Source organism: Myotis myotis, unplaced genomic scaffold (genome assembly GCF_014108235.1).
Source record: "Myotis myotis isolate mMyoMyo1 unplaced genomic scaffold, mMyoMyo1.p scaffold_m19_p_13, whole genome shotgun sequence".
NCBI classification, from domain to species: Eukaryota; Metazoa; Chordata; class Mammalia; order Chiroptera; family Vespertilionidae; genus Myotis; species Myotis myotis.
In genome coordinates, this window is record NW_023416317.1 from 17768131 (window position 1) to 17795839 (window position 27709).

The following is a 27709-nucleotide window of genomic DNA, read 5'->3' on the forward strand; positions in this document are numbered from 1 at the left end:
GAGGTTTGGAAAAGGAAACCACTGCTCCCAGTGCTGCAGAGTTGGAAGGCACAGAGCTTCCAGAGGGCTTCAAAGGTGCGTCCTCTTCTTAGTCGGTGAGCAGCTTGAGGGCAGCAGTGGCATACCCCAGGGCTACCTCACTCTGATCCAGCCTGCAGTGCTGGCCAGCGTGGGGGCCAACCTCTGATGGCTGGGCCAGCAGGAGCCAAGTGCTGGAGGATGCCACACGTGGGATCTGGCTGGGCATCTGGGAGCCAGGCCAGCAGAGGAGAAGCTGAGGGGCACCTAGGGGTGGGGTAGATGTCCCACATGCTGCAGGGCTCTGAGTATGGGCTATGCAAAGGACACAGAGGGAACACAGGCAGGGCCTGGCCACTGGTGCCTCCCATGGCTTTCTCAGGGGCTCAGCATGAAACAGATCTGGTGCAGGCCCCTGCTCAGGCACCGGTTTGAGGAGCCTCCCTTTATCTCTCGGTACATCAGAGCTTCCTCCTGTGTAAGACATGGTATTGACCTCACGGGGCATGTGGGGTAGACAGTGTCTGTGATGCAGGTCCCCTTCCTTTCCCTACTCTGGGGACTCCCAACCCCCTGAGGGCCAGGAAGTCTGACAACAGCAGAGGTAGGTGTTACTGTCCCTACAGACTTCGGACCAGACCCAATAAATCTCCCTAAGCCAAGTTATTAGGCCCTAATAACTTGTGAAGGGCCTGCCTCTAGTATGTTCTCAGTTAACATTAGCTGGTATGATCATTACTATTACTATTACTCTCATTTTCATAATCGCCATCCCCTTTCAGGCCTCTACAGTCCTGGGCTCATTCTCTTGGGGCCAGTGCTTAAGGACGGGGCTGGTCGGCCAGGACAGAGCCCCACACCCACCAGCCCTGTGTCCTCGTTGACTTTGCCAGTCTCAATTTGCTCACATGTAGCAAACTGATTCTCAAGAAGCTTCCCGGCTCTATTCCACCCAGGGCCGGGCGGAGGAAGGAGGAAGGAGACGGAGTGGTCTTTAGTGAGCAGGCAAACTCTGAGCCACGCCTGGAACCTGGAGTTCTTTCTATTTGTGTTTGGTTAATACCGCAAAGCAGTGCCGCCTGAGTCACAGGAGCCGGGCAGCCCACAGCTGCCAGCAAACGTCGGAGCTGGAGGAGGCGGAGGTTAGGTGGCGGATAGCATCCGGCTGGGTCTCCAGGTGCACCCACTAACCAGGGCTCCTGATACCTGATCGGAGCCCGAGGGCTGAAGCGCGGGCCGCTCCCGGGGGCGGGGCGGCGGGCCGGGCGGGGCTTCGGGCGCGCAGCGGCCTGGGGTGATGCCGGCGCCCCGCCCCCCAGGGCGGGCCCGGAGTCTTAACGCGCCCCCGCGCGGCGCCCGGCCTCGGCCGCTGCCTGTTTGCCGGATCGTCGTGCAGCCCCGCGTCTTCCGTCCTCCAGCCTCCAGCTCGCTGGCCGCGCCATGGACGGGTACCACAAGCCTGACCAGCAGAAGCTGCAGGCCCTGAAGGACACGGCCAACCGCCTGCGCATCAGCTCTATCCAGGCGACCACGGCGGCCGGCTCGGGGTGAGCGCGGGGCGCGGGCCGGGCTGGGGGAGCCGTTCTCTGCGGTCGCGGTCGCCACGGGCACGCGGGCTCCGTGCACGAAGCCACCGCGAGGGAGGCGGCAGGGCCAGGTCAGGTGGTGGAGACGCGCGCCGCGCTGGGTGCGCCGCGGCCGGGCCGGAGGCCCCCTTCTGCTCGCCGCGCCGTCGGCCTGGCTTCCGCCCTGTGGGCCTCGGCTCCCCATGCGCCTCTGGTCGGCTCTTGCCCGGCAGGACTCCGGCTACCCGGCTGCGCTCCGGCGCCGGGGCCGCGACCCTTTTGCGGCTCCGCCGGCGAGGCCACCATTACTGCGCTGTCGCGGAGAAGCAGACCATGTGCCGTGCGCCCTGCACGCGCGGCCCTCGGGACCCTTTCCACATCCTGAGTGGGGAAACCGAGGCTCGTAGTTACGTCAGTTGCCCAAGGTCACACACGGCGAGCGCTGGAATTTGAACCCGACCTGCCCAACTTGAGAGTATCTTGCAGGGATCCTTGGGCCTGGCCTGCTCTCCACCTCACACTGCCCCTTCCCGTCGCCACCTCCTATTCCTGCCACCTAGGTTTAGGGTCCGACTTTGCAGCAGGGGACTGCTGGGACCCGGGGCTGGCGAGTGGGATGGGGGGGTGGGGAGAGGGGGAATGGGGAGGAATGCGGCCACGTGGATGCAGAACCCTGACACCCATTGTGAGGTCTTGGGTCGGACTCGGCGGGAGGTGGGGGTAAGGGTTGGGGAAGAGAGACTTTCAAGGCTAAGAGAACAGGCCTAGACCCTGGGCCAGCAGCCAGGAGCGGGGCCAGGCCTGGAGGCGGAGAAAGACTGTTGATCCCAAGAAACCTCCAAGGTAAGTGGCTAGTAGCAGGGACAGCGATAATAATGGGGCCGCTGTACAGCTGGAGGCATTCAGTGGGGCAGTGTCTCCTACTCTGAAATGGGGACAATAGTAGCTCCCACACACTGGGCGGTTTCAAGGATTCCAGCCGCTCCCTGGGGGCCTGGCGTGAGGTTGCAGAGACAGCAATGTGCTGGGTTCATGAAATGGATTTGGGGGCTGGGTGGAGGTGATTGCCAAGAGCCATCCCAACCGAGCTGTGTGCTTAAAACAAGGACAAGATTCTAGCTTCTGGCCAATTTTATACAGGACACATTATTAATAAGTACGCCATTTTTTTTTTTTTTTTTAACCTTAAGGGTGAGTGTGTGCCTTTAAGACACCCAGTTCTCAGAGGGATTAGACCTCTCTTGGCAGGTGCTTTCCTTCCACCCCACCCCCATGCACACTTTGGACCTATTATCTGCTTTGGGTTTATATGGGTCCTACCCATTGTGTGGAAATGCCTGCCCAGTGCCCCCTTCCCCAGCCTGGAACACAGTAGGTCTGCACACTGTGTTGCTTGCTGGGAACTACGGATCCCTTCCCTTGACCATTTCAGGGAGTGATTTGACCTGCAGGGCCTTGTTAAGCCCTACTGTGTGCTAGGAGCTGTCTAGCCAGGCTCCTGGGGGGTCTAGCTGGAGAGACATAGCAGTTACCATCTAAATAGTGTTACACTTTGAGCATCTTACATGGCCAGATGAGAGACCTGCAGACAATTATAGGATTACTGAGCCAAACTGGTGTCTGCTGTGACACAGAGCGTTCTGTATGGCTAATATTGTCGTACATTCTGAGAATGATCCTGTGAGATAGATGCTATGACAGATTTTATAGAGGAGGAAACTGGCTAGTATATTAACTGAGCTGCCTAAGCTGGTCATTGGTAGCTGTTCCATGCTGCCCGGTCAGGGGCTTGCATGATCAGGATGACTTCTTAGGCGGGCGGGAGAATGGAGAGAAACTGGAAATGGGAAGATCAGGTGGATTGATGGTAGATATCAGTTTGAAGGCACTTTGGGAAATGAAACGTTTACAACTATGGGGCTCCCAGAGAGAGCGGCTGTAGAGTGGGGCTCCTGGGTCTTTGTTAGGTAATTAAACTCTTGATTTGGGGGGGGAGATACTATGTAGCAACTGAGACTTTACACCCAGGTTTACACTGTAGTCTTAGGGAGGAACTCACTTAACTCAAAATGTCCCTGTGCAAAAAGGAAAAAAAAAGTACAAAAGACTGATTTCTTCATGTTTGCGAGTGTGGTAAAAATTGCAAGGAGGAAATACTTATTTTGAAGACGGAAGTAACATTGCTGTGCAACCCCTGTCACAGATTTTGAAAGGTGTTTAACAAGAGCTATGTGTGTGTGCACAAAAACAGTTCTGGGAGGCTGGAGAGCAGAGGAGTGTTTGTTTGGGGGCTCACTAATAACTCACCGCAGGGAGTGAGTTCCATCAAGGGAAGGCTCAGTCCTGCGGCCTTGGCCCCGTGTGGGCGGCCGTCAAAGGCACCTGATCTCCCTGTCAGGGTGCCCCTTTTCCGGGGACTGGTCGAGTCTCTCAGGGCCACCCACACAGGCTGGACTCAGACATTTTACCTACCAGTGAGGACCCACGCAGGCTGTAGGTTCAGAATTCGGTGAGGTCCTGATTTCTCAGTAGCTTTCCCATTCCTGTGCCATCACTGGCCCTGGCCAGTGGACCTCACCAGGGCCCAGGGAGCGAGGACACTGGCTTCTGTGTCAGGGGAGCTGAGGGACAGAGGGCTCTTTGTGCAGGCAGCACCCACAGTGGCCCAAGCTCCTCCGGGGTCATCTTCCTCCACGTGCTGACGGAACCGTGGCAAGGGTCCAGCTCATCAGGGTTTAAAAAAATGAGACCCACTGGCTTTATCAGAAGGGCCCTGGCTGCTGGGGCTGGTGGTAATGATTTTGTAGTTTTTTGTAGTTCTCACTGACCAGGGCTAGACTGTGGCATTGTCCCAACAGGGCTAAGTGTCACCCGAGGACAGAAGCGGTCCTGAATCGGGGGGAGATGCGGACTGTGCTTTTAACGTGTCCCCAGGGCTCTGACCCACAGCGTGTGGGAGGGTACCTGGGAGCTAATGTCTGGTGGACTCGGAGGCAGGAATCTAACCCCGGCTCCAGCCCCATTCTGAGGGGCTATGCCCTTGTCAGGAAGGACCTTCCCATCCAGGGCCTTGATTTCCCCATTTTAAAGGAGAATTTCATAGATAGGTGGTTTTCAAACTGGGTCCATCGGGACTGCAACAGGGGGAGCAGAGTGAGCAAGCTTGGGGTCCTACCCCCTGCTGTTGTAGGTTTCACTTTTTTTAAAGATATATTTTTATTGATTTCAGAGAGAAAGGGAGGGGGAGAGAGAAACATCAGTGATGAGAAAGAATCGTTGATCGGCTGCCTCCTGCACGCCCCACACTGGGGATCGAGCTCCCAACCCGGGTATGTGCCCTGACCAGGAATCGAACCGTGACCTGGTTCGTAGGTTGATGCCACCGAGCCACGCCTGCCAGGCTGTAGGTTTCGCATCTCGGTGACCCATGTGACTTTGAAGTGGCTGGAAGCACATCCCTGTACTTAGCTCTGGCATATAGGGATGCTTTGGCCGAGTGCTCAGAGCGCCCCTTCATGGCCCAGGCCCCTCCAGGACTCTGGGCAGAAAACCATGCGAAGTCGGGGGCGGGAGGGGGGGCGGGGGGGCCGCTTCTCCGTTCTGGCTGCCTTGCCCCCATCCTGAATGAGGCAAGAGTGACGCCCGTTGAGATTGCTCCAGCAGCAGCGTTTCCCAACCGGTGTGAAGACACCTGGCTGCCCTGTGGGGGCGCGGTCCTCTGCTCCGGTGGCTCTAACTCAGCAGGGCTGATGGCCAGTGTTTCCTGGAGCGGAAAACTAGGTGCCGTCCCGGGTTAGGGTCTGGCTGAGACCTCATGAGCTGACCACACTGCGGCCCTGTCACAGCTCTGACCCCTAGACTCTGCTGCTTTAGGCAGGCCTGTTGCCCCTAGAGCCTGCTCCCACAAATCCGGGGCTCCCCATTGTCACAGACCAGAGCCGCGCCCTTACGCAGTCTCTGCTCTTACCCTGAGTCGTGAGGTGGAGTCCACTCAGAGGGGTGGACGGGCGGGAGTCGGGGTGACCTGGCTCACACTGTTGGGGCTTCCTGCTCACGAGTCAGTGGCACCCATGGGCTGGATGTAACCTCTAAACAGCGGTTCTCAGCCTGTGGGTCGCAACCCCTTTGGTGGTCGAACGACCCTTTCACAGGGGTCGCCTAAGACCATCCTGCATATCAGATATTTACATTACGATTCATAACAGTAGCAACATTACAGTTATGAAGTAGCAACGAAAATAATTTTATGGTTGGGTCACAACATGAGGAACTGTATTTAAAGGGCCAGAAGGTTGAGAACCACTGCTCTAAAGGCTGCACAGCTGGGCTCTCAGAACCTTTTTCTTCTTTTTAAAAACAAATCTTTAACAGCTCTATTAAGGTCTAATGTGCAAATCATAGCATTTTAAGTTTACAGTTCATTGGCTTTAGTAAGTGAGCAGCGATTTTTACAGTAAGTTTGAGAGAATTTACTACGTCTAATTTAGGGCACTTTATACCTCAAAGATCCCTGTGTGCTCATGTGTTGTCACTCCCTATCCCCACCTTCAATCCCAGCCCCCAGGCAACCACTCATCCCCTTTCTGTCTCTATAAACGGAACTCTTCTGGGCATTTCGAGTAAATGCAGGCAGGCAGAAGGTGGTCTCGGGGACCTGGCTTCTTCCGTTTAGCATGAGGTTTGGACAGTCACACAGGCCGTAGCATGAACCTGTACTTCATTTCTCTTGACTGCCAACTGTTCCACCGTGTGGATGGACCACATTCTGCTTATCCCTTCCTCAGTTCCTCGTTTCGCTCTTGTCTTAGCTCTTCTGCGGGCAGACTGTGTGACCTTGGGCACGTCACTTCCCCTCTGTGGACCTTGCAGGGCCCATCCTCAGAATGAGGAGGTTAGACTTCATCTCTGGTATGTGAAGAGCTAATATTGACTGAGCAGTTGCCATTTGCCTGGGCACTGTGCCAAGCTCTTTGCCCACACGACCTCCTCCAGGCAGATTCTATTAAGGTCTCCATTTTACAGTGAGGAAACTGAGGCTTCTAGAGGCCACGTCCCTAGGGTCTTGGAGCCGGGATACATCATCCATTCATTTGTGCACTTGGTGCAGGTGCTGTTAAGGCCCAGGGAGACAGCAGTGAAAAGGCTCAAAGGCCCGCCTGCCCTCTTGGAGCTTGAGTTGCAGTAGGATAGATGGACAATAAGTAGCCACATAAGGTCAGGTGGTGGCAAGTGTGGAAGTGTGGTCAAGGAGGGCTTCTTGGAGGAGGTGGCATGGGGCAGAACTCTGAAGAAACCTTCTGAGGTATGGAGGCGGAGTTTTTCCAGGCAGGAGTCAGGGCATTTCAAAGCCCAAGGGCTGCTTCTGAGGTTCACTCCCTCCCTGGCATCCTGGGACTCTTGCCTGAGTGAGTGAGAGAGAGAGTGTGTGTGTGTGTGTGTGTGTGTGTGTGTGTATGTGTGTGTAATCAATATAAGCATTAAAAATATATAAATACTGTACATGCATTACAAATAATGCACCTGTATGTACCTACCACCAGGCTTAAGAACTAGGATGTTACAGCCCTGGCCGGGTGGCTCAGTTGGCTGGAGCATCAACCCACATACCAAAAAATTGCAGTTTGATCCCCGGTTGGGGCGCATACAGGAGGCAACTGATGGATGGTTCTCTCTCTTCCTTTCTCTCTATCTAAAAATCAATAAAAACATATCCTCAGGTGAGGATTAAAAAAGAAAAAGAACTAGGACGTTACAGTACTTGAGGAACTCCTGGGCGGGCACCCTCCTCCCCCAGAACGAATTACACCCTGAATGTTGCATTATCAGTCCTTTGTTTTCCTTTTTTATAACATTTGTACGTATTGGTCAACAGTGGTCTTTTCTGCTACACAGATCCTTGTTCAGTGCACGTTGTTCACATGTATTGGTGAGATAGTGTTGATGTTGGGGCTGTGTAGTTCGCTTATTCCCACTGCTGCCTAGTACTTACTATTGAAGATATTGTGAGTATCTATTCTGTTGATGGACAGTGCTGGTTTCCAGGTCTGGCTGTCACACACCATGCAGGGACCTTCCAGTGTGTGTCTCTCATAGCTGCGTGACGCACATTCCAAGAACTGAGTTGCTGGGCCTTAGGGAATGTGCATATGTGGCTCTTGATTTGGTTTCATTGTAATGGTTAAAAGATTACTGGGGTTTTCTATTTCTTGAGTCATTTTTGGTAAGTTATTTTTTTCCTTTTTTACATTTTTTTTGTATCAGGTTGTTCAGAGTATTTTATCGTCTATTGTTATGCCCTCTCTTTCATTTCTAACATTACCTTTTTCTTTTCCTGGATCCTGCCTTATCAGAAGTTTGCTAAATTTTAGTCTTTTTTTTTTTTTTTTTTAAAGAATTAACTCTTGGCTTTGATTTTTTTTTTAAATATATTTTATTGATTTTTTACAGAGAGGAAGGGAGAGTGATAGAGAGTTAGAAACATCGATGAGAGAGAAACATTGATAAGCTGTCTCCTGCACACCCCCCACTGGGGATATGCCCGCAACCAAGGTACATGCCCTTGACTGGAATCAAACCTGGGACCCTTCAGTCCGCAGGCCAACGCTCTGTCCAGTGAGCCAAACCGGTCAGGGCTGATTTTTTTTTTTTTTTTAAATATATTTTATTGATTTTTTACAGAGAGGAAGTGAGAGAGATAGAGAGTTAGAAACATCGATGAGAGAGGAACATCGATCAGCTGCCTCCTGCACATCTCCCACTGGGGATGTGCCCGCAACCCAGGTACATGCCCTTGACCGGAATCGAACCTGGGACCTTTCAGTCCACAAGCCGACGCTCTATCCACTGAGCCAAACCGGTTTCGGCTGATTTTTTTTTTTTTTTTTTTAATTGTATATTCACTCCCTATATTTCTGTTCCTTATCTTCTTTCTACTGTCTTTGAGCCCATTTTATTTTTCTAACTTTTTTTTTTTTTAAATATATTTTATTGATTTTTCACAGAGAGGAAGGGAGAGAGATAGAGAGTTAGAAACATCGATGAGAGAGAAACATCGATCAGCTGCCTCCTGCACATCTCCCACTGGGGATGTGCCCGCAACCCAGGTACATGCCCTTGACCGGAATCGAACCTGGGACCTTTCAGTCTGCAGGCCGACGCTCTATCCACTGAGCCAAACCGGTTTTGGCTATTTTTCTAACTTTTTGAGTTGGATCTTAGCTAATGGTTTTCTGCTCTTCTGTTTTTTATTTACTTTCTCCTTAAGGTACTTATTTCTTCTACATAACAGGTTTTTTTCTTCTTTATTTGTAAGCGTGGAGTGTGACCTCACTGGGGCTGTTGGAGGTGCTTGGCCTTCCTGGTTCTTTTGTTTGCCGAGAAGCCATGTGATGAGTCCCTGTGACTCAGCAGAGTGTGTGGTGGGAGCTGTCAGCCTCCATTTGTTAATTTGTTAGTGGAGGCTGACAGCTCTTGTATCTTGAGAATGGAGGGGAGCCCAGCAGAGGGGTGAGGGATTTTCTTTCCACTTTTCCTGCAGGGACACCTGTGAGCAGGCAGAGTGAGTGCTGATGTGATGAGAGACACCCCCCCTGGCCAGGGAACATCTGGAAGGATGTGTGCCCTCCCCCCAGTGGGGGTGTCTTTGAGAAATGTAATTTATTTAGGCCCAGCTCTAAGCTCAGCATCACCCTCAGAGACTGAACTAGCTGGCACTGTAAGTGGATTGTTCAGAACACACTTGTAACTCCCATGTGTCTTGGGTAAAGTACCCTGCAGTGCCCCCGCCCTGACTCCACCCCCACTTGTATCCAGCCAGTGTGTGTCCATGGGTGTGGCATACACGCACTATGGAATGGTGCCTCCAGGCCCTGAGGCTGCAGACTCAATACATTGTCAGGTTGAGTGTAAAGTAACTGTTATACTATTTTTTTATTTCTATAATACACTTACAAGTTCCCTTTTGTCCTTGGTTAGATTTAATTTCTCTTTTCTATTATATTCTTATACCTACTTTAGAGCTTTTTGTTGTCTGGGCTTCATTAGAATTATATTGTATGTGAGTTTTCCAGATATTAGCACTACATTTAGTCAGTTTTGTATATGCAGCAATGCATTTCACATAGCTAGTGTTTGTTCAATTGAATTAAATAGTATGTTATACTTAAAAAAAACAACTGCATTTCCTGTGTGCTCAACACTTTACAGTTTATAGAGCCCTGCCTCAATCCTTGGCTCATTTCCTCCCTCCTGCCTGTCCTGTGGTGGGGGTGGGGGTGGGGGTGTCACAGTCCCAGCCTGCAGATGAGGAGGCTCTGAGAGGTTTGGCATCTGGTCCTGCAGCCAATGGTGGGGACTGGTGAACCTGGGCATTTCAAATGCATTATCTTAGTGGGACTCCTGGATGCCTCCCCCCCCCCCCCCCCCCCACCACACACACACATCGCTGCCCCATTCACGAGTGAGGAAGCTGAGCCTTGGGGAGGTGAAGCACTTGCTCAGGTCACACAGCTCAGACCTGCCCTGGGACACTTGGCAGAGGAAGGTCCCTGAAAGAGCGAGGCAGACACCTGGCCCCTGAGATCCTTTATCCTGTATGTTTGCATGTGGTGGGTGTGAAGCAGTGTGGCCAGATGCAGGCTGCAGAAGGATAAAATGCTGCAGCTCGCTCTCGCCACGTGCAGAGTGTGCCTGTATCTCGCCGTTTATCTCTGACAGCAGTGCGGACGTCACCCGGGAGCACCGTGTGGACAGGGCAGGCAGAGCCGCTCACCTGCCTTTCCTTCTCCCCGGAGCTGTTTGGCCCACCGTCTGCCCACATCCTTCCCCCACTGCTCTCGTAACGGGGTCAAGGCTGTGAAACGGGATTCCTCAGGGGCAGGGCTGCTCTTGGAGGCCGGAAGGGCGGGAGGTCGGCCTGACCGGTGTTGACCGTGATGTCCTCCGGCGGGAGTTTGGCTCGGGGGACGCGGCATTTGGGTCCCTGCCAGGCAGAGAAGTTCCTCGTTTACATTCCTCACCTCCCTCTTTCAGGTCTAGTGTCTTTTCCCCATGACCAAGGAGCTCGTAGAAATGGTTAAGTATGAGGCGATTGTGTGCTGGGAGTGTGGGTACTAAACCAGCATGGACAGTTCTGAATTTCTCTACTAATGTGTCTGCGCTGGGAGTGACACTCACCCCTAACCCGGTGCAGGGTGGGGGCGGGGGGCGACTGGCAGGGGAGCAGGGAGGCATATGTGAGCTCCAGATGTTGCATGTGCCCTTGGGTTGGCATTGGACGTGTTTTGACGTGAGGACCTCGTTGAGCTGCATGGTGGAGTGATGTGGGGGCACGTTCCCTCGATGAAACTGGGCAGGAGGGCTTCAGGCAGTGTTAGCCGGGGATTACCATGTCCCAGCAGGAACCCCGACCTCTGGCCCCATTCCTGGGGGCAGGGACTAGAGTAGTCACGTGGGTCCTGAGAGACCTGAACCTGCACATGTCTCATCCCTGGGATGTAATGCTGGCACGTCCTTCATCTTGTTCATTCCTTTGCTCAGTAGCCATTCAGATAACTGTGCGATTAATAGGACGCAAGGGGACCCCCTGGCCCCACCACGCCAGGGCTGGAAGGGCAGCCCCGCCTCAGCTCTTGTCACAGGCAGAAGGGATTTTTATATCTGTATGATTGTAGCTTTGGGAGATGAGATTGTGTGTTTTGCCTTTTAAGCTCTGCACTGAAGCATGGTTCCTAATGGCTCCCCCAGCCCTCAGAATGCCATTAAAAAGCTGCCAAGTAGCCAGAGGATGCTGTCGGAGAGCCTAGAGCCCGAGTTGTCAGACTGCTAGCCCCGTGAGGCTGCTGGGAGGTTTGTGGTAATTCCATGAGCCTCCGTGCCTTATCCCTGGCCTGTGGCCTCAGGGCCAGCACCCCTGGCCTTGGGAGGGCAGAGTGATGGGCAGTCCCACTGGGATGTAGCTACCGGTTAGTCACAGAGGGAGCACAGTTCCTCAGCTGCTGAGCTCTAACTCCGCTAGGAGCCACAAGGCCAGAACGGGGCTCCCCCGGCACCGGCCACACCTCTGCCTTGCACTGGGTCTGTGCTAGCCTGCCCAGTCTCCTGGGTCCTCCTTCCTTACTCTAGTCTAGCCCCAGGCGTGAACTGTTGTCCCTGGGAGGGTGCGACCCCAGGCGGCCAGTAGCTGCCTCCTTGAGACCCTGTGTCACCCTCCAGGGAGCAGGGGCATGTGGCTCTCGGTGACTCCTTGGGACTTGCACCCCCAGGCCTCTAACATGAGTGAGCCCTGGAGGTCAGGGGTCCAGGGCCATAATGCACGTGTCCGTCTCTCCCCTCGGCCACAGCCACCCCACGTCATGCTGCAGCGCCGCGGAGATCATGTCTGTCCTCTTTTTCCACACGATGCGCTACAAGTCCCAGGACCCCCGGAACGCTCACAACGACCGCTTCGTGCTCTCCAAGGTAGGCGCCCAGCCCACGCCTTTCTCCGGGGGTGGGTGCCGTGGGCCCTGGACCCTGAGAAGGTGCTGGCAGTGAGCCATCTCAGAGGGGACCCTCCACCCACGTCAGCCCAGCCCTGGCCCACCCTCCCCTCACGCTCCATTTCCACACAGCAGGCCCAACTGGTAACTTAACCCAAGTTATGGAATAAATGACTGAATTCATAGGGGACCGTGGAAGTGGTCTGCCGGGTGCTGTGCCCGTTTGCCACAGGCAGGCCTTGAGTCCAGGTCTGGGTGCAGCCTTGTGGCTTATTTTTTTTTTAATATATTTTTTTTGCTTTCAGAGAGGAAGAGAGAGGGAGAGATAGAAACATCAATGATGAGAGAGAATCATTGACTGGCTGCCTCCTTCCTGCACACCCTCAACTGGGGATCGAGCCCGCAGCCTGGGCACGTGCCTTTGACCAGAATCGAACCCGGGACCCTTCATTCGCAGGCTGACGTTCTCTCCACTGAGCCAAACCGGCCAGGGCTTGCGGCTTTTTGCACACGTTTTTCTGTGCTGTGCCAGCATCCCTGGACCACAGCCTGCTCCCTTGGGAGTGGTGGTGCGCTGCAGCGAGCGGGGTTTGGGATGGGGCACCTGGTCCTGCCCCTCCTCCTGCACGAGAATCGCAGCCATGCCACACACCCTGGAATCCGCCAGGACCCAGGCCCGGCTCTGTGGCCTCTTGTCTCTTGGGGCATCCTAGCTTAGAAGTCTGTCCAAGCCTGCTCACACGCCAGAAGCCAGGGATTAGGGCGGCGAGCTGCCTGCTGGGGTGTTGGCGTCTGCCGGCCTCACAGCTGTGCTCTCCCTGCACCTGTCCTGGGGCCTGTGCGGCCTTGGCTGGAGAGAGGATGAAAGTGGGGGAAGCGGCCTTCACTTGGTTCCTTCCTGGAAATGGATCCCCGGGCCGGCAGGCTCGCCAGGCCCAGGTTTCAGTGTGCGGTGGGCACAGCTCGCCACCTGACCCCTGCCTCCATCGTCCATCCCTGGCAGGGTCACGCAGCTCCCATCCTGTACGCCGTCTGGGCTGAAGCCGGCTTCCTGCCCGAGGCAGAGCTGCTAAACCTGAGGAAGATCAGCTCCGACTTGGATGGGCACCCTGTCCCGGTAAGTGTACCCCACCAGGAGCCGCACAGGCCTCTGGCTCCACTTCCTGCTTCCCGAGGCCTGTCAGAAGGGGGTGGGGTGCCCACTGAAGAACCGGGGGTATTAAAAGGTAGAGAAGGGCATTGATAGGAGGAAGGAAAGAAGCGGGTGTTTTGGGGGCTTGCTCCATTCACCCCAAGCTGGTGCTGAAGGGTGAGGCCTTTCGAGGTGCTCTGCATCGACTGCAGAGATAAACTCTCCTGAAGCACCAGGCGTCCAGCTTCCCTTCCCCATGGGCGTCCCTGGCCATATAGACAGCGCGGGAGAAGAGGTCCCGGTGTCAGGGAGGGGGCTGCAGGATGCTGGTGGTGCACCAGGGAAGGGACCCAGTTTGCTCCTCAGGGTGCTAATCCCTGCCGGTGTTTGGAGTTCATGGGTTACCATGGGAACTCACTCTCCCCACCCCCCACCCCCCATCTGGGCACCCACTAGGGCCAAAGCATTCTGTCAGTTTTGTCATCAATTCTGGCTGCTGTGTGTGAGCTGGACGAGTGGGCTCCCTTTACACATGAGGGATCTGAGGCCCAAAGAGGTTCAGTCTCTGACCTGAGGTCACACCGCCTGGTGGCAGAGCCGGATATGAACCTCAGCCCCACTTACTGCTGTTGGTGGAGGCTGGCCTGGGGCAGAGCCTTCTGCAGACCTTGGCGCGTGGCTACGCCTGGGTGGGCGTGTGGCGCTCGGGCAGGCTCTCCAGGACGCCGGGAGGTGAGCTGCTGCCCTCTCTCCCCTGTGAGTGACTGTGGCTCTCTGTTGTGACAGAAACAAGCTTTCACCGATGTGGCCACTGGCTCCCTGGGCCAGGGCCTTGGGGCCGCCTGCGGGATGGCCTACACGGGCAAATACTTCGACAAAGCCAGGTAATGCCCCCGCTCCCCACCCACCCTCGGGAGTTTCGGGAGGGGTCCAGCCCTCACTGTTGGCACCAGGCACTCCCTCTTACCTGAGTCGGAGCTGAGTAATAGTACGTGTGTGGCCTAAGGCTGGCCCATGACCAGAGGTGGAAACAGGCTCCAGGGAGTGAAGGGACCGCCCTCAGTCCCTTGAAGTGACTGATGGGGCCAGATTTGAGCCCCGAGCCCATGCTCCTGGCATGTGCTCTTTGTCCAAAGTGCTTTGGCTGGTGAGCTCCCGTGTTACCCACAAGCCTGGTTCTCCGACCCTGGAAGTCTCCGTGGGCCCCACCCTCGGTGTCTGAGTGCCACAAGCTCGGGCCCTGCTGCTTGCCTTTGTGTTGGGAAAGGAGAAGATGGTGGCTTCTGGAGGGTTCTGGGCTTCCCTGACCCCACCTGTCAGCCAGGGAAGACACAAACACTGGAGAAGGGGACCGATCACAGAGATTTGCTGCTTTAGTGCCAGGTGGTGGAGGCAGAGTTCAGCCATAAGGCTGTCTACGTGTCCTCCTAGGACCTGCAGCCCGGTCTCTATTGGGGGGTGGGGAAGTGTTGGCTGCAGGCTTTAAGGAGATCACTTGTCAGCTGGTTTCTACATCATTCCCGTCGGGGGCCTTGCACTCAGTGCTCAGAGCTTGGTAGGTTTTCACCTTGAGAACCCCCCTGCGGGCTGAGTGGTGACTGAACAGTTAGTCCTCCCACCGATGAGGAAATTGAGGAAATTGGTGGAGGCTGGATTTAAACCCAGGGCATGCACCCCTACATCCTGAGTCCATATTCAGATCCTCAGACTGTTCTGAGGGGCCCGAGCAAAGCCTAGGAGGTTCAGGGAGCCCAGTGGGTAGGATGCTCCCTGCAGGAGGGGCTGATGGAGCCTGGCCTGCAGGTGGCAGGAAGGGCCCAGCTGTGCAACCATGGCTTCCCCAGCACCCTACAGCCCACCCCTGGCAGTGGGAGGTGGTGGTGACTGCAGCCCTCCAAGGACAGGAGGCTGCAGGGAGCCTGGCTGGATGCCACGCCGCGGTGAGCACCTACTGCGCGCAGGGAAGGGGCTCCTGAGATTGCCCTTCAGGAGGTGGCTGGGGCTGTGAGGTGTCCCAGACCCTCCCAGGCCAGTGTCACCTGGCAGCACAGCCTCTGCCTTCAGTCCCCAGAAGTGATTCACTGTGAAGAAAATCACAAGGAATGGGATGTATGTTTAAGAGTATTTTGTTTGGCACAGAACCAGAGATGCGAGTTAATTCATCCCAAAAGCTGCTTGAAGTAATTCCCCATCAGGCTCCCGGAGGCCGCGTCCTAATAGAGCGCACCTGGCCTCCAAGCATGTTGCCCAGCCACGGCAGGGACCATGCATCACATTGACTCTTTCGTTTCTTTTTTAATAGTTTTGTTTTGATTGAAATGCTCATTTGAAAAATACAGAAAAGCATTAAAAAGAAATGAACATTTTCTTCACTATTTTTTAAAATATGTTTTTATTGATTTGAGCGAGAGAGAAGGGGGGGAGAGAGAGAGAGAGAGTGAGTCATTGATTGGCTGCCTCCTGCTCACCCCCTACTGGGGATTGAGCCCACAACCCAGGCATGTGCCCCGACCGGGAACCCAACTGGTGACCTCGTGGTGCATGGGTGGACGCTCAGTCCACTGAGCCACGCCAGCCGGGCTTCTTCATTCGTAACCTCTCCCCCATTTAAATCTCAGCGAATCGTATTTCCTCCTCATTATCGTGAGAAGAAACTTACAAATGTGCAGCCCTAGACATTCTGCTCTTTAGAAAAATCTGAACATTGTGAGCCTTTTCTCACAGTGATTGCTTGCCGTTGACGTTCTGTGTTATGGGCCTGCTGTACCCCGTTCGGACAGTCCTCTGGTTGGACATTTGGGGAGGTTTGCAAACACCTCTGCCACAAGCAGCCCTCTGTTGAGGGTCCCTTCCCTGTGTGGTGGTAACTCAGAGCTTGGGGTGAGCCTGACTTCTGTGGGGCTCCAGTGTCTTCCCCAGGAGCCCAGGTTGCCCTCCTGACCTGAGCTTTGGCCCCAAAGGCCAGTCGGGCTTCCTTGGAAGTGGGTGTGGGTTGGGAAAGCAGCCAGCCTGCTTCCCTGGAATTCCTTTCTGGGGTAGTGGGTCCCTGCAGGCCTCTGGCTCCGCCCCATCCGGCTGGAGACTCCAGGAGCTTCTGACCCGCAGGGCGCAGCTTCAGATAAGCCCCTGAGTGTGGGCCCTGGGACCTTCTGCTCCCAGCCAGGGAACTGGTGGCCTGGCCTGTTGGAAGCCACAGAAGGGAAAAATATGGGGGATTCCTTCTTAACCTGCTGGCCTGTGGAGGTGCTGAGTCATGCTGACAGTGCCATGGCTGTGCCCGCCCCTTCTCTGGCTCCAGGACCGGTTCCTGCTGCAGCAGCAGGGCAGCTGTGTCCCCTCTGAGCCCAGCCAGGAACCAGCCTCATTCCCTGGCCTTGCAGCTGGACACTGGGCAAGTCCTGCAGCTCCTCCCTCCGTGCCTGCCTCCCTAGACAGCAAGCAGTGGACAGTCAGACCTGTGTTTGAATCCCCGCGTAGCTGCTCCCAACTGCATTGCCTTCAGACGAGTCCCTTCACGTTTGAGCCTATTTCCTTGTCTGTGTTCTGGGAATAACAACTGCATTTACCTTCCCTGGAGGGTTAGTGAGTATAGGGCCCAGCACCTTGCTAGAGCCCCCTAGGAGCCCTAGATGCCACATGCCAGCCTGTGGGTGGGTTTCCTGTTTCTGAGCCTGTGGCTGCTGCTCCTCAGCCATTTCCTCACATCTGGGAGATGCTGGGAATGGGGGGGCGGGGGGGCGGGGTCAGATCCCTGAACTGGTCTTCCTACCTCTAGCCTCATCCCGTTGGCCCCACCCTTCCCTTCCCCAGATCCAGGGAGGGTTCGGTCAGCTGGGTAACACCCAGTCCAGCACTCTTTTGACCATGTCGCTCTGCCTTTGAAAAGACCGTGGTTGCCTCTGTTAAGGGCAGGAGTGGCCCTGGGGTGGAGAAAGCGCAGGCCTAGCTGCTCCTATCTTGGGCAGGAACCAGCCTCAGACGCTTGGGGAGAGGTCATGTGAGGTCATGTTGCAGCATGAGTCCCCTTGGGAGCTGGTGCTCATTCTTTACCTGAGGCCTCCCTCTAGGGTGCTGCTTGGCACACCACCCAGGCCCCCCCCCCCCCCCCAGCCCAGCTTCTTCAAGCAGAAAGGCCCCCTTTCCCTCTGGCCCTCCAGCGAGTCCCGGGCTCCCCCAGCACTCCTGGTGCATGGGAGGGGGAGGGGGAGGGAATGGGCCCCCCTGCAGCGGGCATTTGAAGGCCCTCCTGCCCGTGCGAGGCCTTGGCCCCGGTGGACATTCCTTTTCCTTGTGCCCTGACAACCCCGATGCTCTGCATCTTACCGACCAGACTGCTGCCTCTCGGAGCTCTGTCTCAGCAGCCAGTACTTTGTGGAGCTCCTGACAGCTTCCTCCACAGCCACTTCCTCACCCTGTGGACCTTGGCGTGGGCATCAGGAACCTGCCGGCGTCATTGCACGTCACGGGGAGGGGGGGCTCCTTGACCCAGAGTGCAGGCTCCTGGGGAGGGACAGGCCTGAAGCATGGTGGCCCAGGGCAGGTGCCCGCTTCATCCCCACCACCTGTCTGCAGCTACCGTGTCTACTGCTTGCTGGGAGACGGGGAGCTGTCGGAAGGCTCCGTGTGGGAGGCCATGGCCTTCGCCGGCATCTACAAGCTGGACAACCTCGTGGCCATCCTTGACATCAACCGCCTGGGCCAGAGCGAGCCGGCCCCGCTGCAGCACCAGCTGGACGTCTACCAGAAGCGCTGCGAGGCCTTTGGGTACGTACAGGCCGTGGCCGGGCACCCCCAGCCTGGGAGCCACGGTGCTGGAAGCTTGCAGGTGTAGGGGCTGAGGCCGGAGGCGAATGAGTCCGTTTTTCAGGTTTTGACACAATTTCAGACTTTGGGCACCTCGTGGATTTGTGGGCGAAGGCCCAGTTTTAAGTGAGTTCCTCTGTGTGGCCGTGCGGCACAATAGCTCTCAGAGGCTGCACGTAACGTCTCACACATCCTCACTTTGTTCCTGGGTGGGTGGGGGGTGTATGGTGTGAACCACGCTTGCTCGTGAGGCTAAGGGGCATGAAGGGGTCTGAACCTGGGTCTGCTGGCTGCCTCCTGTGCCCAGCTTCAGCCAGCCTGTGGAAGAGACCAGCCCCCTCTCCTGGTGAAAGGGGAGAAAGGGTTTGTGAACTCAGTTCCGCCATGTGAGTGGGTGTCAGCCAGCAGGTGTCACCTCAAGTACAAGGCACTCTGCAGTTAGAGCTCAGAGGGCCCAGGGTCAGGAGTCAGTCCTGGCTGCGGAGACTGGAGGACTCTGGGCGGGACTGTGCAGGGCTCTGAGGGCCCTGTGCGGATGCGTTTAAAAGTTCCAGCACCACACCCAGTATCTGTGGAGTGATCAGAAAAATGAAAATTAGGCCAAAAAATTCATCAAGAATCTAACAGATTCCAAACCCAGTGCATCGTCCCAAAAGCAGCTCTCAGTAGGAAATGAATAGATCAGGAACGAAAGAGGCAATAATTGAACTAAGCTTCGAATGACTTAGGAGAGAGGAAAATCTGTACCAAGTGAACAAGAGGAAGTGAAAGGATGTGAAAAGAGAAAACAGGAATGTTTTAGACTCCCCGGCTCCCCAAGGCCTTCCCCTGGGAGCCCCTCTCGGGGTCCGTGGGCACTGGTCCTAGGCCCTCACTGCCCCCTCTCCATCCCCAGCTGGCACACCGTCATCGTGAACGGACACAGCGTGGAGGAGCTCTGCAAGGCCTTTAGCCAGGCCAAGCACCAGCCGACAGCCATCATTGCCAAGACCTTCAAGGGCCGAGGGATCTCGGGTTTGTATGCATGAGTCTCCCCGCCACCCCTGGGAATGGGCCCTATGGCTAACTGAGCGGGTGGGGGTTTCCACAAAAGGGGGCATTCCTCTAAGATCATGTGTCTGGGGAGCTGCAGTAGTGAGTGCACCTTGGCTGGGGAATCAGTGGTCAGTATGGCTGAGCTTAGGATTCAAATCCAGGCCAGGCTGGCCTTTGCTGAGGGCATGTGTAGGCAGAAGGAGAGGAGGGACGGGAGGGCCTATGGGTAAGGGGAAAGGAGAGCATCCCACCTCCCCTCCTGGCTGGCACTCTCAGAGCACCCTCCACAGCCCCAGCTGTCTGCCCTGAGCTGGTGGGCCAGGAGGGCCCTGGGAAGACCTGGTTCCCCCAGGTGAGGGGGGGGGGGGCGGATGACAGCCCTCCGGCCGTAGAAAAGGGCTGAGCAGAGGCTTGTGCGGGCGGAGAGCCTGGAGGATCTAGAAGACGGTTTCTGCGCCAGGCGTGAGTGTGATGCTGGCGTGTGGCTCCCTAGCACCCAGGTGGGGAGATGGGGCTAGAAGAGGTCGGGGACTTGACTGTGGACACAGCGAGTCTATGGCACTGGAGGCCTAACTGCAGGCTCTGGGCTGGCTTCCTGTGGCAGGTGCCCTAGCTGTGCCCCCGCTTAGGGGGCGTGGCTCCTCTGGAAACCTCGGCGCTTCCAAGGGGAGACCTGGGGTCCGTGGGGCTGCCCAGTGCTGCCTCGGGGGTCAGTCCGTGGCTCCGCCCAGCTGAGGCGACCTCGGAGGTCCCCGCAGGGTACAGCGCCTGGTGGTTCTGGCGGGCCTGCTCCATGGCTCACAGCTGTTCCCGGGACCTGGCAGTGCTTGCCCTGCTGTAGGCCTCAGCTCTCCCTCCTGATGGCCAGGATCCCAGCCCGGCCAAGAAACTGAATAGGATTTCTACAGCACGTGCCTCTCCGTGGGCCCGGGCTGGGGCGGTGGCACAGAAGCGAATGGGACAGGGCGATCTGCCTGTGCCTGCTCCCTCCCCACCTGGCTGTGAGCTGCTGGAGGAGGAGGTGTCTGGTCTGTGTGGATGAGGCATGTAGAGTCCTGCCCCCCGTGGTGCCTGGCACAGGGCTCTGCTTGACTGTGATGACACTGTTCCTCCCTCTCCCCTGACTGTCCCTGGACGGGTGGGGGGGCCAGGCCCCAGGCCCCCGGAGTAGCTTCCTGGCCCTCCGGGAGTGTCCGTCTTACCTGGCCTCTGCCCTCCTGCATGGCACCCGCAGGGGTAGAAGATAAGGAGTCTTGGCATGGGAAGCCCCTCCCCAAAACCATGGCCGACCAGGTCATCCAGGAGATCCAGAGCCAGATCCAGAGCAAAAAGAAGATCCTGGCAACTCCCCCGCAGGAGGACGCGCCCTCAGTGGACATCACCAACATCCGCATGCCCACCCCACCCAGCTACAAAGTTGGGGACAAGGTAGAGTCCAGCTTTGCTTTTCTAGACTAGCTGGGTGGGGTGGCCGTGGTTCTCCGGCTCCCCAAGGTTGGGGCCAACACGGGTCTAATCTAGAGGATGGGAAAGGGAGGGGAGGGGTTATTTCAGGGTGAGGGGGACCCTGAGGGGTTGCTCCTGCCAGTTCCTTCATGGAAACAACCAGCTCAGGAATCATTTACCTGCAGAGGCTCAGAGAGGGCAAGGGACTTGCCCACAGTCACACAGCAAGCTACAGATATCACTGGGATCAAAGCACACAGCTCCTGAATTCCCCCATCCCTGGCCCTCAGCCTTGGCCTGAGCTCAGGACTGGCCTTCGTCTGGCCTGGCAAAGGCTAGGCAGGCCTGCCCTGCTCTGGGGCTTCCCCTGGGGGAGTCCATCTGTGCAGCTGGCCTCAGGCTTTCTGACTCCCAGACTCAGTGTATTCCTGCCCAGAGTGGGGCAAGTTCAGTCTCCCTCATGTGCAGAGGGGGGCAGGGAGGGTGCTATTAGGACAACTTTTGCAGCACAAACCCCTCGGCCGGGCTGGCCAAGGGACTGCAGGGACTCCCAAGTTCATTGTAGAAGTGAACTTCACAGGGTCGTGTGTTGTTCTTCCTTTTTCTGCCCCAATTCTTCTTTTCCTCCCTAAAAAGTGTCCCCCAGAGGCTGTGCAGGGTTCTAAGCTGCACCTCACAGGTGCCCAGGCGGTGCTCAGCCTTCCCACTCTCCTCCCCACAGATAGCTACCCGCAAGGCCTACGGGCAGGCCCTGGCCAAACTGGGCCACGCCAGCGACCGCATCATCGCTCTGGATGGGGACACCAAGAACTCCACCTTCTCGGACCTCTTCAAAAAGGAGCACCCCGATCGCTTCATTGAGTGCTACATTGCCGAGCAGAACATGGTGGGTGCTGGGGCGGGCAGGTGGGCACAGGGCCAGCCACCGCCTTGGGGGAGAGGTCTGAGGGGTGCAGGGGCAGGGCTAGAGCCCTTCTGCCCCTTTGGGCAGCTATGTTGGCTATGCCAGGCGCCTCCTAGGTACCCAGGGAGACCTCAGAACAGCTGGGATTCAGCACTGACCTTGACTTCAAGTAGCCACACTTTGTGGGGCGTGCCACACCCGGGTGTAAGTGTCCTGGGTGAGTGTGCACAGAAGAGCTGAATGGGCCCAGGTGTGCACAGGGGCGCTGCACGTGAGCCAGGTGGGGTGGATGGGCTCTCGGGGCAGAGGGCCTTCCAAGTGGAAGGTGGGCTGGAACACGATGGGCCCACCAGTCACGTGTGCTGAGCCCTTTTGTGCACAGGCTCTGGGCCCCTGCCATGCGCACAGTTGGGTTAGCAGCGCCTTATCAGGAACGGAGGTGGTAAAATAGGAAGGATATTTTGTCCTGTTTGTCAAAACATCCGCTTCTTCTGGCCGAGCAGCCCAGCCAGGCCTGCAGGCCTTCAGGGACCGAGAGCTTCCTCCTCTGGAGGCTACTGGCTCTCACACCAAGGTTTTTCCAGCAAAAACTGAAGTCCTCTCTCTGTGGTTTCTAGCCTTGGCAGCTGGAGAGTCCGGCCTAGACTGGCAGGATATGGAGGCTGAGGGGGCCCAGGACCTGGGGGAGAAGGGCTCACGTCAGCGGTGGGTTGCTGAGCTACGCAGAGACAGCCAACCTGGAACCAATGCCTGTATTGCTGCTGGGCGGAGCCTCCACTGGCACTCGGGGTGGGAGGGCTGGTCTCTGCAGAGTCCTCGGGGTTGGCCAGGAGATGGGGGAGGGGATTGCATAGGTTGGGAAGATGGACCATCTGCACCCAACTTGACTAGCCTGCTCGGGAAAAGGCTTTGCTTGCTGCTTGGGGGAAATGTTCCCCAGGACAGTAGTTTTCAGAGAACTTGTGAAATGGTTATTTCAGCCCTGGCTGGTGTGGTTTGGTTGGTTGGAGTGCCGTCCAATACATGGAAAGGTTGCCGATGCGATTCCTGGTTGTGGCACATGCCAGGTTGCAGGTGGGGGTGTGTACAGGAGGCAATGATCGATGTTTTCCTCTCTCCCCCCCTTCTTCTCTCTAAAATCAATAAAATATATCCTTGGTGAGGGTTTAGAAAAGACAAATAACATGGTTATTTCAAGTGGAAGGAGTTGTGTTTGGAAACAGACTTGGGAGTCCATGGTGTGCAGGCATCACTTGGAGAGGAGGAGAATTACGTCACTAGGATGACAGAACCCCTAGCCACCCTCTCCCTGCTCTGCCCCCAGGTGAGCATCGCCGTGGGCTGTGCCACCCGCAACAGGACCGTCCCCTTCTGCAGCACCTTCGCGGCCTTCTACACACGGGCCTTCGACCAGATTCGCATGGCAGCCATCTCCGAGAGCAACATCAACCTCTGTGGCTCCCACTGCGGCGTGTCCATTGGTGAGTTGAACCGGGGCCAGGCTGCTTAGCCCCTGGACTCTCCCTGGACTTCTGGGCCAGGTGGTCAGGGGGAAGGTGGGTCCATGGTGGGGGTCTTGCTTCAGCATGTCCTTTCCCACATCCCAGGGGAAGACGGGCCCTCTCAGATGGCCCTGGAAGATCTGGCCATGTTTCGATCAGTCCCCATGTCTACTGTCTTCTACCCAAGTGATGGGGTGTCTACAGAGAAGGCGGTGGAACTAGCAGCCAATACAAAGGTTGGTCACATGCTGTTCTGTTTTCTGCTGAGAGGGGGCGGGGGTGGGCTGAGAGGCCAGCCTGCGGGCAGTGCTGGTCGTTCACTGCCCCAGAGTGGTGTCTCCTGACCTTCCCCTGGTGTCTGTAGCTTGTAGAAGTTAGACTAGGAACAGTGAAGTACTCACCATCCTTCCTGCCACAGGGCAGGCATTGCTAATTGATCACCATGCTCTTTCTCCACTGAGAATCCTGTCTGGCCTCCCTGAGTTGGAGTCACTAAAACATAATGAGCAACATGGTCCCGGGCATGCTGGAAGCATCCTGGGGAGCGGCCCCACTGGGTGGCCACTCTGCCTGATGGAAAACTCATTTTCCCTCTGGGGCTTGGGGCTGGCAAAGTCGTTGGCCACTGTCCCTTGGGAAGAGTGTTTGGAGAGGTGCACGTTGCAGAGGGCAAGAGTCCTTTTCCTCCTGAGGAGCAGTCGCACGAGGTGACTGACAGACACCTCCATGGGGGTGGAGGGTGGAGGACGTTTGTGGGTGGGAGGTGACAGCCTTCTAGAACAACCTTGCTGTTTGAGGGGGGATGGGCTGCGTCCCATAATCCTCGGTTACTGTTTCATTCCAGGGCATCTGCTTCATCCGGACCAGCCGCCCCGAGAACGCCATCATTTATAGCAACAACGAGGATTTCCAAATCGGACAAGCCAAGGTCAGTGTGGTTCGTGCCCGGGGAGACCCCACAGAATGAGCCTGAGGCCAGGGCCCACCTCAGGCCACCAGTCCCCGAGCCTCACTGGCCCCGTGTCACCCCCAGGTGGTCCTGAAGAGCCAGGATGACCAGGTGACTGTGATCGGAGCCGGGGTGACCCTGCACGAGGCCTTGGCTGCTGCTGACCTGCTGAAGAAAGGTGAGGAGGGAGGGACCCAAAGAGTCTTAAATCGGCGCTGACTGCATTACTAGGTCTTGGGGATAGGAATTAATTTTGTCCAATTAAGTGTTAATAGCTACCCCATGAGCATTTGCTTTGTGCCCGGCATGATGCTAAGTTCTGGGGCTGCAGTGGCCACCGTCCCTGCCCTGTGGCCCTGGAGTCGAGGTGCCCAGCACAGTAGTCAGATCAGAGGCCCTGGGGCCTGTCAGTGGGGTTGAACTGCCACTCAGCTGGGCACTAGTAAGTTATTTAGCATCATTGTGCCTCCTTTTCTCATCCGTGAAATTGAAATACTGTCACCTTCCCCATGGGGCTGTCTTGGGGATTCAGTAAATAATAACCTGGTGTTATTATTGTTACACATTTTTTTTCTATATATTTTATTGATTTTTTACAGAGAGGAAGGGAGAAAGACAGAGTTAGAAACATCGATGAGAGAGAAACATCAATCACATGCCTCCTGCACACCTCCCACCGGGAATGTGCCAGCAACCAAGGTACATGCCCTTGACCAGAATCGAACCCAGGACCTTTCAGTCCGCAGGCCGATGCTCTATCCACTGAGCCAGACCGGTTTCGGCATTATTGTTATATTTTTATTGATTTCAGAGAAGAAGGGAGAGGAAAAGAGTAACATCAGTGATGAGAGAGAATCATTGATCGGCTGCCTCCTGCATGCCCCCTACTGGGGATGGAGCCTGAAACCTGGGCATGTGCCCTGACCAGGAATCAAACTGTGACCTCCTGGTTCATAGGTCAATGCTCCACCACTTAGCCACACCAGCCAGGCAACCTCTTACTATTTTTTTAAAAATATATTTTTATTGATTTCAGAGAGGAAGGGAGAGGGAGAGAGAGAGAAACATCAATGATGGGAGAGAATCATTGAATGGCTGCCTCCTGTACAACCCACACTGGGGATCGAGCCCACAACCCGGGCATGTGCCCTGACCAGGAACCGAACCTGACCAGGAACCGAACCGTTAACTCTGGTTCATAGGTCGACGCTCCACCACTGAGCCACACCAGCTGGGCAACCTCTCATTATTATCATCGTTAAGAGCTTGAAAATGTTAGCTACTGGTAACATAGGGGAGACAGGCATTAGCCTCCCCTACGACAGAATCACAGTAGATGTCACATCTCATGCTGAGCATGAAGGAGAGGCCGATATGGGCATCCTTAGGGCAGTGACCTCAGATACGCAAAGGATTGATGAGCAAACAGGAGCCAAGAGGCCCGGGCAGAAGGAACTGCGTGTACAGAGCTTGGAGGAGCTGGAGGAAGGCGGGGGCAGGAGCAGGATGGGCTGGAGAAGTCGGGGAAGCCCGGCCCCAGCAGGGATGGAAGTCCAGGGGGAGGTATGAAGAAGTCCTGGCGGAGCTGGACTTGTCCTCCTGAGGTCATTCTGCTGGTCGTCACCTGACCTGACACGGGGCTGCCTGCCTGCAGCCACAGCTTCCGTCCCCGACATCCCATGAGTACGTGGCTTATCTCAGATCAGACACCTGGAGCTCTCTGGCTTCCCCTCCATCTGCAAGGGCGTCTGGAGGAGGAAAGGAAGCTGTGCAGGCCCCACACTTGCCCCTCGGTGTTCTTGACCGTCCAAGGCCGAGATCCTCTGGCCCTGGGCGTGAGGGAAGAGGGACCAGCTGCTCCTGGAACAGCTGGGAAGGCTCCCGGGAGGAGGAGTGGATGCAGGGTGCTGGAGTACTTGGCACCACATGTCAGCAGAGGAAGGGGACAAGCTCTGGGGGTGGTAAGCATGAACAGTGGGAACAGGACAGCTGGTCCCCAGGACAGGGGCTGGCTGCAAGCTGGGACAGCTCTCAGGACACCCCAGCCAGTCCCTCTCTCAGGGCTCATCAAAGGGCAGACCCACAGCATCCAGCCCATTTCCCTCAGCACGTCCCTGCATCTTCTGCCCTCACAGAGAAGATCAACATTCGCGTGTTGGACCCTTTCACCATCAAGCCCCTGGACCGGAAACTCATTCTTGACAGTGCCCGGGCTACCAAGGGCAGGATCCTCACGGTGGAGGACCACTACTACGAAGGTGAGGGGCCTCGCCAGAGAGCCAGGGCCGCTGGGGCAGGGGGTGAAGTGTTAGCTACTGGTAACGTAGGGGAGAACTCTCAGCTCAGCTGCTGGAATCGCTCCACGGAGGCCCTGCCACCCAGGAAGCCAGTGGGGAGTCCCATCTCACTGCTAAGAGTGGAAACCAGGTGGTCTGTGTCCCGGAAGTAGTTACCATGCAGAATCAAACTGGGAAAGCCACACAGCTTCTGTCTCATGAGTCCTTACAGAGCCGTCCTCCATAACCCACACCACCTTCTCCCCACAGGGAGGAGATGGGCCTGGACTCTGGGGACAAGGGCAGACGCTAGTCCATTGGTGACAGCTGCCCAGATGATGATAAAATGACTCAGACGCCACATTTGGGCTTATGAAAAGAAAATATAGTGATTGATTCGTGAAGTCTGTTACGGCTACTATAGGGGCGAAGGGGTAGTGTATATGCCGTCTCTGTCATCGTTGGGTTAGGGCCGTGGTAGGCAAACCGCGGCTCTTGAGCCACACGCGGCTCTTTGGCCCCTTGAGTGTGGCTCTTCCACAAAATACTGACTTCTGTGCATGGGCCACGAAGTTTCAATCACCCTGTACATGTGCGCCCGCACGTGGTATTTTGTGGAAGAGCCACACTCAAGGGGCCAAAGAGCCGCGTGTGGCTCAAGAGCTGCGGTTTGCCAAGCCGCAGTTTGCTGACCACTGGGTTAGGGAATAAACTCAGGCTGGCAGAGGGGCAGGGGACCCCACCCACTGCTCAGCCTGAGACCGAATCCCCTGACTCCCTCCCTTTCTTTGGCCCAGGTGGCATAGGTGAGGCAGTGTCCTCTGCAGTCGTGGGCGAGCCCGGCGTCACCGTCACCCGCCTGGCCGTCAGCCAGGTTCCAAGAAGCGGGAAGCCAGCTGAACTGCTGAAGATGTTTGGCATTGACAAGGATGCCATTGTACAAGCTGTGAAGGGCCTTGTCTCCAAGGCCTAGGAGGGGGCTTCTACACATTCCTGAGAGATTCTGGCAGGTGCTCAAGATGCACTGAGAGGAGTAGCAAATATATCTTTTGTGAAAAATCCATCAGCCTCTGAAATGTTTTCTTTGTGGATGCAGCCAGTGCTGTTTCTGGGGAAGAAGGGTAGAGGGAGAGGGGGGAGGTTGGCACCCTTGGCTGTGAGCCAGGACCTGGTGTCCCAAGGCCTTCTACAATCACCTCCCCTGGCACCCACCTCACCCGCCACAACTGCTGCTACCACCGCCAGGTGACACTGGACTGCAATCGGCCTTCCGGCCCAGAGGTTGCAACCCAAACCACTCACACTCACACTCAGCTGCCTGCCCCAGGAAAGCTGGGAGCTGCCACAGGCCTGGAGTTGTCCGGGTGCCTTAGGGCCACCCCACCTTCCCCAAACACCCACAGCCCTGCAATCAGAGGTCTCCACGGGTGGGGAAGCGCATTTGTTTATTGTCCCTGCTCCTGGCCACACCCTCTTAACCGGTAACCTCAGAAGCAGAGGGGCACAGGGCAGCCCCGTCCTGGGGAAGAAGGTGACCCTCAGGCTGGCCTCAGAGCTGCAGGTGGCAGGTCAACAAGAAGGTCCAGCTCTCACCTTGCACC

At 56.3% G+C, this 27709-nt stretch overlaps 1 protein-coding gene across 1 annotated transcript; it reads left to right on the top strand.

The window, feature by feature from the left end:
• Positions 1-1360: 1360 nt before the first annotated feature.
• On the top strand, positions 1361-27169 carry TKT (transketolase). The gene is made up of 14 exons (XM_036331903.1): positions 1361-1565; positions 11924-12041; positions 13065-13178; positions 13980-14077; positions 17766-17957; positions 18892-19010; positions 20266-20459; positions 21199-21363; positions 22706-22862; positions 22989-23119; positions 23728-23811; positions 23917-24010; positions 25968-26090; positions 26906-27169. Exons 1-14 carry the CDS (start codon positions 1459-1461, stop codon positions 27079-27081), a joined length of 1872 nt encoding a protein of 623 aa, XP_036187796.1. The 5' UTR covers positions 1361-1458; the 3' UTR covers positions 27082-27169.
• The last annotated feature ends 540 nt before the right edge of the window (positions 27170-27709 follow it).

What these genes read in the sequence shown, in the direction of transcription:
- TKT (XM_036331903.1), top strand. Translation starts at nt 1,459, where the DNA reads ATGGACGGGTACCACAAGCCTGACCAGCAGAAGCTGCAGGCCCTGAAG. An exon ending in ACCGCTTCGTGCTCTCCAAG is followed by an intron (nt 12,042 to 13,064) that starts GTAGGCGCCCAG and finishes CATCCCTGGCAG; the next exon opens with GGTCACGCAGCTCCCATCCT. An exon ending in ACATTGCCGAGCAGAACATG is followed by an intron (nt 21,364 to 22,705) that starts GTGGGTGCTGGG and finishes CTCTGCCCCCAG; the next exon opens with GTGAGCATCGCCGTGGGCTG.